Source organism: Bidens hawaiensis, unplaced genomic scaffold, assembly GCF_021521415.1.
Source record: "Bidens hawaiensis isolate Kalapana, Puna unplaced genomic scaffold, B.hawaiensis_p1.1 tig00032903_1, whole genome shotgun sequence".
NCBI classification, from domain to species: Eukaryota; Viridiplantae; Streptophyta; class Magnoliopsida; order Asterales; family Asteraceae; genus Bidens; species Bidens hawaiensis.
The window spans coordinates 157,264-167,976 of NW_027495638.1; the positions used below are offsets into that span (position 1 = coordinate 157,264).

The window sequence follows — 10,713 nt, forward strand, 5'->3', positions numbered from 1 at the left end:
TCAAATTTTGTTTACTGATAACACTCGTGTTCTGTAGCCAGAATATGGTACCTGCTTTCCATTTGAGTCGCAGTGAAATGCTTGGTAAATTCTATCTTATATCACACTTGGTTATGCACTTGAATAAATAAAATTATTTTGCCATGTGACTCTGCTAATACTTGTGTTAATGGTGGCATCGGCTGTGCTTATATTGGGAAAGAATCCTATTGATTCATCAGTTGTCGTACGGGTACACGTTATTGATATACAGTTTTTTGTTTTATAAAAAAATATAATAATATATGTGTATATGTCGCCCGATTAGCCTGAGAGCCGTAGTTGGATTAAGTGGATGGCTTTCTGGTGCACTGTAAGTTCCAATAAGAACATTAAAATTTCAACATGAAAAGAAATTTAGTGTAGTTTTCTGATGCACTGTAAGTTCCAAATGATGCTGCAAGACGGGCTGCTTCGTTGCCCGTTTTGCTCTGCCATGGATAGTGTAAGTATTTTGAAATTTGATGGTTATTTCTATTTTCTACTATGCCAGCTGGAAATTAAATAATTGGAATGTGTATCTGGTGAAGTTGTTTCGTATAATTATGGAGAGAGGTCGTCTCAAATGATGAGTTCAGCGGGTTTTCGGTGTGTTACATTCAAAAGTTACGAAGGGTAAGAAATCAAAATTGTAAGTTTATAAATAAAAGGAAAATTGGTTTTAAATAATCCCCAATCATCAATCACCTTTTATAATTATTTTATGAGAGAGAGAGAAATTGTTTTAGGGTGTTTGAGAGGAGTGATACCTTTCGTTAAAGGGGTTTTGAAGTAGTTTAGAGTATAAGTGAGATAACAGTGTATTATTAGTGAAACTTTGGGTACTTGACCGAAGCACCCATCCCTCCGTAAGTACTAAGGAGAGTCAAAACAACTCATGTTAAAAGAGGACACCACAACACATACACATAGAGTGAGAGTACTCGAACTCGGGCTTGGTTTGTTTTGTAAACGAGCTGTTATTATATATATTTGTTTGCAATGTTTAATATTATATATATTTATGCTAAAATAACTAAATATAATATGTATTAGTTATATATGAAAATTATAACTTAAATAATATTAAAATAGTTTTTAATGTAAATAAATTAAGGTAATAAAATAATAATGAGCCGGGCTTGAGCATTACAGTTAGAGCTTGAAACAAGCCAAGCTCGAGCTCTCGTAAGTTAAACCAGCTGTGCTCGATCTCTCATAAGCTAAACGAGCCAAGCTTGGGCTTGACCCGGTTTGTTTAAATCCCAATTTGTATCCTTAATTTTGACTTTTGATGGTCAAACATATAAATTTTTAACTTTATTATTATTATTATTATTATTATTATTTTTTCTAACCATTTTACCCATTTTTTCATTGGCCACAGTTCATCTTTAAAGCTGCTGCACAATTCGGTGTTTAAATTGCAAGCCATCAACATCAAGTCATCAACACGGGTGTTGGTCTTACAAAGATGCATCTACTTGACTAGCATTTATCGTACAGAAATATGGAAAAATGGCATCCTTCTAGCACAAGACGCATAAAAGCCCGTTCATGTTAACTTTATAATTTAGTATTTTATATATATATATATTTTTGGCTAATTTTCTATCATACAGTGCAGAAAGTATGATGTATAGTACCCACTCTATAATAGGACCTTATTACAAATCACTTTCTGGGATCACTAATTCTAAGTAGGGTTGCCATTTTGGTGCAAATTTTCTGTTCTTATTTATTTATTTATTTTGTGATTTATCTGTTATTCGCACTTATTACTCAAGAACCCATCTATTTTAACATTTGAAGTGGACACTAGATCACCATCATGTGCTGGGGCCTTGTGTATCATAAAGTACTCCAAAACAGACATTCAAATTTTTTTAACTTGTTTCACCTTCTAATCAAACTAGGAGTTGTAACTGTCCTTGAAGTTAAGAAGTTAACAATCAACTGTTAACTAATATTTAATCGCTATATTTTGACCCGTAACGCTAATATCATCAGCCCCAATACGAGTACCGTGTTGTAAATTGTTACATCGGATGAATTCTTAATAAACCAGATCTTCTAAAAAGGTATAAATATAGTTGGTACACTTTCTCCAAAGTTCGAAACCCTTTTGACCCGCTACCCATTAAGTCGTTAATTCTTTCAAACTAAATCCAAAAGCCTTTTGCCATGTTAACTCTAGACGGATCGAGCAAGGGTCAAAGTAAGCGAGGTCATTTCGTACTTGTCAAATTTAATTCGAGCAGACCACTTTGTCCATTGGTGCCGCTGATGTTAGGCTTCCGACAAAGGATTGAGTGATTAAGTCCACAGAAAAAGTGTTAGATTTTGACAACTGAGTTTATTTTTTGTTATAAATATAAGGGTTACAATAATAAAATGATATTTTTACTGAAATAACATATGTTGTTACTAATTGAGTTTTAGTGTTTTTGTATCAGCTTTTTTTTGTGTGTGTGTGTGTGTGCGCGCGCCACAACCTTTAGCATTTTTAATTTAGCTTTTGAACTTGAAAGTTGCTTCCTTTGACTTCAAATGTCAAGTTTCACTTGATTATTACAGTTTTAGACAAAAATCTACAACTTCATATTGATATGGAATAACTTTTCATATTTTATGCGAAATTAAAACCAAGTTCAAGACTAGGATTAGCGGGCTGGGTAAGATTTTATGTTTGCGTGATATTAGATGGTTGACCCACAAACGTTATTTAATCTACTAATTATCATTAGAAAATAGTTTATTTGTTATTATTTTTATTACAGTAATAATCTAAACCTTTGCATCCCGAACCCAACCCGATGCCACCATAGAAATCTTTTGTTCTTTAGGAAATTCATTTTATAACAATAAGAACTTTTTTACAACTATCATTGGAGTCCTTTTGTGTGTCATCTTGGGGAAGTGGCCAAATACAAAGACCAGTTTTTTTATGTATTTAGATTTTTTAACATATAATTATTATGAATATTCGAATTATAATGTTGTTTTTTTGTTTAGTCGAACATGTGACCAAATTGAACGAAGTGCCATGTGTTATACATAATTACATATGGATTTTATCAGAGGCACTCATACTAGCCAGAAAGGTCTTTTGTAAAGTTAGCATAATATTTATTTGAATCATAAATTTAAGTTAAAAATGCATATAAAACTGATGAGTATGACAGTCTAACTAAACTATCATGGTTTTTATTTTTATTATTTTAGGATAAAAACTTGTGTGATTGAACATTTATGGTTTACATTTGGATATTTTAATGTAGTTACCTTAAAGAAGAGTGGAAAGCGAGGCAGCAAGAGGCACCAGAAGATAATATGCACTTCATTTCACTTGAGATATAATATAACATATGGTTTTTTAATTCAATATAGCTGTTTCTTTTTTAATGCCTTTAAAACAAAGGGCTAGACCTGCTATTTTTTGTTTTGTTTTTTTTAATAAATGTATAATGGTATTTATGCCATTGTTGGTTTTCTGTGACATGAACGCTTACTAAACATTGGTTAACATTTTTAGAAACAGAAAAGAGAACATCGAAAACATAAGTAAACCCAAACGAGATCTTCTAACACATACATTTCACTAAATGTTTTAATTGCTTTCCGTTAGTATGGATGTTGGATTCTGAAACTTGTTGTTTGTGCGGCTACCGCAGCAGCCAAATTCATCAGACTATGGTCTATTCTCGCTCCATTATTTAGAGCTTTTCTTGGAGCAAGCTCCACTTTGTTTTATTCCATTTCATATAACAAAGAGTGTCAATTTTGTAAGTAAACTATCTTCTTATTCTCTCTATCTTATAAATTGCTTTTTGTCAACTAAGTGTGGATTGGTTTCCACCTACTAAGCATCCCTCAAAAGGACGATATGTCTATGATCTCCTAGAACAACCTGCTCCTCCATCCATGGCTGCCAATGAAGATAATAATATCCAACAAAAAACGCTTGTAATTTTCTTTGCGGAAACGTGCAATCCTTCAACGGTTTGCCAAAGTTCTCAAGATCATAGAGGTGACATATAACCATGTTTCGTGGGCCCTACAGAATCTTTTAAACCAGTAAGTGTCTGAACCAAGATCATTTCTTGGCATGCAATTCCCGTCTTTCAACTAGAATTGCATGTCAAGAAATGATAAATAGTGTTTCAACCCGTTCAATACGCATAATTTACGCAGAAATGGAATTACAACTCTTATTACTCACCAATTAACACATTCAATCTTTTATGTTGATTAAAAATTTTTAAAAACGCCCACAAACCTACTTTTATTAACAAATATTGAATGTATCCAATATATATGCATACATCAATATTTTAATAAGCATCCGCACAAAAAACATCCAACAAACAATATGCACATGTGACAGCACGCTTGCATTGATAACCCATTACACACTACACCAAACACTACAAACCAATACGAAGGGATAATTGCGCGAACCCACAACAACGCCCGAGCACTTCTGCTAGTATAGTAATAGTAGGTAATATAGAAATGAAGTCTCAAAATTTTCAATTCACAAAATGTATAGCGGAAGCATCACATATAGAAACTATTAACATCTACAAATAAAAGACTCAATCGCGGGAGAAGTGTAACTTTGATCCTCCAGAGTTTGTCGAGTACCCTAACCGCCAACTTGTAATCCTTTACCTGAAAATATTCATCCAAAAACATATTAGCATAACGCCATAACTACATAAGCTAAATGTTTTCATACTTAAACACCATGTTTGAGGTGAGCTAAAATCAATCCATCACTAAAACTAGCATTAGAGCTAGTCGAATTTCCAATAATATAATTTTGACCCGTTAAAGACTAGTTGAACTTCTAAGATATGGATCAACTAATACATAAGTAGGCCAAATAATTTTTTAAAACATACCTTGTAGGTATATATTAAAAAGATAGTCTTAAATTCGGTGTAAAACTATTTACATGTTGTATCCCACAAGTCTCAATTAGTTATAAAATTAACGTCATATAATTTTCATATGGTAATCCTCAAGTTCAATTAATTACGCAATTAACACCATAACTTTTTAATATTGTAACCCTCAAGTTTCGTTAAGTTAGAAAAAACAACCCCACAAGTTTTTAATATGGTACGAATTAATACTGTAACAAACTGACCCGATATACTGACCAAGTTCCTGCCATGTCCCCGCCACAACGTGCGGGTTTAAAGCAACTAGTTAACCTTAAAAATAGATATTTAATAGAACCCAAGCATTTAAAAGATGGTACGAACTCACCTGGATCGCTTGAAATTTCTAGTTCCTGGATTCTTGTGCGCTCCTTGTCGACTTCCTAAAAGTTAAACATTCATTAGTGTGCATCTTGTGTACAAATGCATACTTATTAACCACTTGGTTAATTTCACTACTTTAACATCCATACACACTTCAAATATGTTTAACTAAGTATTGGGATTTAAGCTCAATGTACTTCAAATACTTTTCACAATCCAGAAGACAGCATTTTCTCTCTCAAATTCTACCCACAATTCAGATTCATTTTAAATACGTACTCTGTAAAAAATCACACTTAGGCATATCTTATGGAAAAGGGGCATGTTCATGATATTCACAAATTAATTCATACTTAACGAAAGCAATATTTGCGTCACCCATTGATTAATTCAATCTTTCTTCAACCACCATTTTAAGACATAGGAGTGAAAGAGTTGCATATTATACTAATCATTTCAGGCATGCGTAGCTTGACTTATCAAATTTATACACCAACACAGTAACCTTATGTATTATACGAATAATGAAGATTAGTGCAATAGCCAATCCCTCTCTACTTAAAGTTGACATTAATCACAAAGAAAATCTAGCTTAAAAGACTTTCATCTTTAATCTTTCTAGAAACCGGCCAAATGGGTTGCATGGGTCAAATAGTCTGAGCCAAACAAAGTCTATTTTTAAGGCATACATCCTCCTAAGTTGTGTTATTCAAAGATTTAGATTATTAAAGTAACATTAACATTTTTGTGATCATGGTTAACTTTAAATGGACAAGAAATTATATGCATTCTAAAAAAATACATGTTTTGACGTGTTACCCAATCCATTCGATCCCCCGTCTTGGCATCTCTAGACTCTAATATAAAGGTATGAATATGTAACCTTATTACTTGTCCATGAGTCTTTTCCTCGACCCTTTTCAAAGTCTTGGCCACAATATCCCGAGTCACCTGCAAAATCAAGCATTCAAATTACAAACTTACACATGTCAAATGAAAAAACAAAACAAGGCATTAGCAAACATAGGAGTGTAGGACTACTTACTTGCAACATGAATTCACCATCTTGCAGCTTTTGTACGCCACCAAGCCTTATAAGATCAGCAACATTATCCTAGAAAAGGATTTCCATAAAATGTTATTTCATTAAGTATGAATCATGATGGCACTATTAATATTATTTTAGTATGTTGTGACATTACCTCATTATCAGCAAGACTGTATAACGCAAATGCAGCACAGTGTTGCAGGTTAACATTTGTAGAATCAAGAAGTTTCAACAATGGAGGTATACCACCGCCATGTCCAATAACAGCTTGGTTATGAGTATCCTGTTGAATACACAAGCCATCTAAGAATTTTCCTTTTGATCAATTTATAAACATGGATTTTTTATTAAAATATTGGTGATCCCGATTGATGTTTTGCTGAAAATAACGTGTTTCTGATCATATAACTTTTCTATAAATAATCCAAACAAAAAAAAAACCATATCCTTAACACGTCAAGTTTAAGAGTATAAATTTATAGACAAGTTGAGTACCGTAGCCAATCTTCCTAAGGTGAATGCTGACATTTCCCTTAATTGAGCATCTGGTGACTGCAACATCTCGATTAGTGGACCAACAGCACCCCTTTGAACTATATGAGCCTGCAAAAATAATTAATAGGGTTCATAATAACAAATAGAGAAACAAATATAATAAACTAATTATCATTTCTGTCAACCCTGCAATCTGTATCGGTAGCAGCAAATTGTCCAAGCAGTAAAGCAGCTTCACGTTGGCTCTCCGAACAGGTTGAGCTGTTAAAAAAAGACGAGAATTTTAGAATGCTTAAAAAGTATAAAATTTAGTTGAGTAAAGAATTTAAAAATTTACTGATTTAGCTGATCCGGTTAAATTAAGAAGCAAACAATTTTGTATATAACACTTTAGTGTATTAATCTAAATAAACCACTTTCATTTAATAATTGGAATGAAGATCAAATGCACACTGAGCTATTTTTTACTGTATATAAAGTTTGCATTATTACAGTAATCCAAAACAAAACCAGCAAAGTTCCTTGATTTGAGTAATTGAGTTTATAGTTAGTTAATGTCATTTTATTTTTTATAATAATAAAATATGAAGCAAACAAAATATCATATACCTAAGCAACTCAATTACAGGTTGTAACGCTCCAGCAAGAAGAACTTCCTTCTTTATGTTGGGAGACGAGTGAACAAGATTCCCAATTAAACCAACCTGAGATATCATTTAAATAGCTATAGCCAATCTTATAACTGAAGATAACAATGAGAACTGATCATTCATGAAATAAGAACTTACTGCTTCATAGTGTATCGCAGCATCTTCAGACAGGAGCATTAATAAAAGAGTAGGCAAAGCATTACAGTCCACTATCTGCAGATTGTAAGAGAACTTTAAAGTTAAAAAACATAGCCATTAATCCCCAAAAACACGTTCTGTTAACCTGAGTTTTGTTTTCCTCATTTTTGAAAGCTAGTGTCCGCAGGGCCTGTGTAGCAGCTCTCTGCACCTTAGCATCAACAAGTTCAAGCAATTGAACAAGAGGACGGATTCCACCTTCAACCCTAAATATGAAAATGCGATGTCAATTGTCAAACGAACTACACAAGTTGTAAACTAGTAATGGTAGGTGGTGTGACCTAACACGGGTCTTGATGCTGCTATTCTCATGAGCAAGGTTTGTGATTGCATCTGCTGCTCTTCTTATTACACTGTTGAGTGCTTGAGAGTTCTCGCCATCTTTGTGTCTCTTAAGCAGAGCAACAAGATGAGGTAAAGCTCCACCATCAACAATGAGTTGTTGATGCTCAGGCTGTCAGTGTAAAAGTAATGTACTGCATTTTAACTAAATCTTGTGATACATAAACCTAACTGAGCCCGTAGGCTAAACACGATTAAACTCCTAATACTACTAATCTAATACACATTTAACAAAAGGAGTGATCAAGAGTATCTCTTTAGTAATGATTACTAGATGGAAAATTAACTTTTTGAAGTAGTAAATAAGAGATCTTTTAAGTTTGAAAATCAAGCATATGTGAAAACATGGATGCTATGAAGTTTTAAAGACAGTATAAGAGCTTAGACTACTAATTATTGTACTGTGAAGCAGGTAGTGTTTTCTGGCAACTCTAATGATTTGATATATAAACTTATAGAACTGAGCAGGACACGGTATCAAACCACGCGATCAAAGTACCTTTATAGCAAGAAGTGCAAGGGTAGAAGCACTTATCTTCTCCACCTTGTGCTCATACGGCCTTGGTTCTGCAACTTCTTTCCACATTGGAGCTTGAAGATGTCGAACAAGCGCTGGAATGGCCCCGGATTCAACAATTAAATCCACATTTTCCTCTGTGGTCATACAAAAAATATCATATCGAAACTTCAGCGACTAGGCTTGTAAACAAACAATACAAACACGAACAGGGCTTGTTCATGTTGGTTCTATCAACTTTAACAGAACATATACAAACACAAACACTTAAGACAAACTTATTTTCGTGTTCGTCCGTTGATTTTCTAAACGAACGGCTCATGAAAATACACGAACATAAATGAACATAATCAAACACACACGAACATATACGAATACCTACTAAAAGTAAACGTATTCCCAAATTAAGGTCTAAAATGCAACTATCATTGAATACAACATCTAAGAAGTAAACAAAGATATATAATAAAGGTTTTCAAATATGAAACTCAGATTGATTTTAAATTATAAAAAAAGTTTGACTTAATATTCAAATGAACTTAAGTGAGAACATAAATAAACGAATTAATATTTAAATGATCATAAATGAACATAAATAATTGAATTAATGCTCAAATTGAATTAATATTTAAATGAACATAAATAAACAAATTAATATTTAAATTATAAAAAAGTTTGAATCAATATTTGAATGAACATAGATAAAAGAATGTAAATGATCGGACATGACATCATGTAAATGATCGGACATGACATGGCATGACGTCATCAACAACGTTTACTAGCTCAGAAACTGATGGCACATTCACACCGGTAATTACACAATGAAATGAAATGAATTGAATCATCCGAATAACAAATTCTCCGTCAGAGAAAACCTAATCAATAACAAATAGCAGGAAAATTACGTTACGTCGGAGAAATGAAATGAAATGAAATGAAAGGTAGGTAGATTGATACCGTTATTGGCTAGCTCCTTGAGGACACGAATAGAACGCTTGAGTAACGCACGATCTGCTTCGAGCGATGAAAACGTGAAGGAGTTGAGGATTTGAACCTGAGCGCGAACTTCAGAGAGTAGAGCGGCGTCATCGGTGGTGGATGTGACCTTCTGATTCGCGATGATGAGCTCTTCTTCGTCTTCGAGCTTCCTCTTCAAGCTTTCGGTCACAGGTTGCTCATGGCGGTTATGGTTATGGTTCTCCATGACTTTTTGGAGGTTGATTTTAGACTTAGAGAGCGTTGAATTTAGATTAGAATAGAATTTGGTGTTTGAATTAATTAGGTGATTATAGCTTTATACCACCAGCTTTGACTTTTTTGCGGGGTGTCGTCTCGTCTGTGTGTAATAAATAAATAAATAAAATGGTGTGTCGTGTAGTCTTAACTTCCTAGCGTGTTACCACTAAGTTTATTGGGGACTTCATTAGAGGAGGTCATAACATTACTTTTAAGAAATAAAGAAAAATATTAAATCTTTTTTACCTTATAACCCGAGTCACAACCCAAACCTAGGTTATAACTCACTTTTTAATTAAATATTTTTTTTTATCTTTTCTTTCAAACAATTTGTTTTTAATATAACTTGATTTTTGTTTAATAATTTATATTATTAACTTATTTTCAAAATCTAAAAACACAGTCTTATTTAGTTTATTTTTATAAATATTTTGATATAAATTTATTAAAAACGATGCACTTTTAAATATATGTATTTTTTAATACTGTTATATGTAAAATGTTGTTTTGTTAATACCTGTAAAAATTCAAGGTTTTTTTTATAGAATTATGATATTACCTTTTTTAATAATATTTTATACTTAAAATAATATTCTTTAAAAAATAAAATTTTTTATTAGTTTTAATAACTTTTATAGAATAAACTAAAACCTAATAAGATATATACATTAAAATAATTGGTTTGTGTGAGTTGAGTTGGCTTGTGAATAAAAATAAAAAGTTGGGTTTGATTGGGTTGTATAGATGGAAGAGAAAGAAATTAGTTTCTATTAAAAAATTGTGTTGGGTTGGGTTACGAATAAAATTAGTAGCAAGGCAATGTTATGAAAAAAAAATAAATAAAATGGTGTAATTAGAGGTGCACATATCGGGTTTTTCAAATACCCGGGTTCGGGTATGAAACCGGATTCGGGTATGACAGGGTATTGGCAA

The 10,713-nt window shown here is 32.7% G+C and overlaps 1 protein-coding gene across 1 annotated transcript; it reads right to left on the minus strand.

The window, feature by feature from the left end:
* Positions 1–4,666: 4,666 nt before the first annotated feature.
* LOC143584283 (uncharacterized) lies at positions 4,667–9,748 on the minus strand. Its single transcript, XM_077066368.1, has 13 exons — positions 9,502–9,748; positions 8,524–8,678; positions 7,964–8,136; positions 7,768–7,888; positions 7,623–7,697; positions 7,444–7,538; positions 7,020–7,095; positions 6,835–6,942; positions 6,494–6,622; positions 6,337–6,405; positions 6,111–6,242; positions 5,296–5,350; positions 4,667–4,692 (listed from the first exon to the last, which is right to left on the minus strand). The coding sequence occupies exons 1-13, from the start codon at positions 9,746–9,748 to the stop codon at positions 4,667–4,669; spliced, it is 1,461 nt and encodes a 486-aa protein (XP_076922483.1).
* Between the last annotated feature and the right edge of the window lie 965 nt (positions 9,749–10,713).

What these genes read in the sequence shown, in the direction of transcription:
- LOC143584283 (XM_077066368.1), bottom strand. Translation starts at nt 9,748, where the DNA reads ATGGAGAACCATAACCATAACCGCCATGAGCAACCTGTGACCGAAAGC. An exon ending in ACAGTCTTGCTGATAATGAG is followed by an intron (nt 6,406 to 6,493) that starts GTAATGTCACAA and finishes ATCCTTTTCTAG; the next exon opens with GATAATGTTGCTGATCTTAT. An exon ending in ATGGTGAATTCATGTTGCAA is followed by an intron (nt 6,243 to 6,336) that starts GTAAGTAGTCCT and finishes TTGATTTTGCAG; the next exon opens with GTGACTCGGGATATTGTGGC.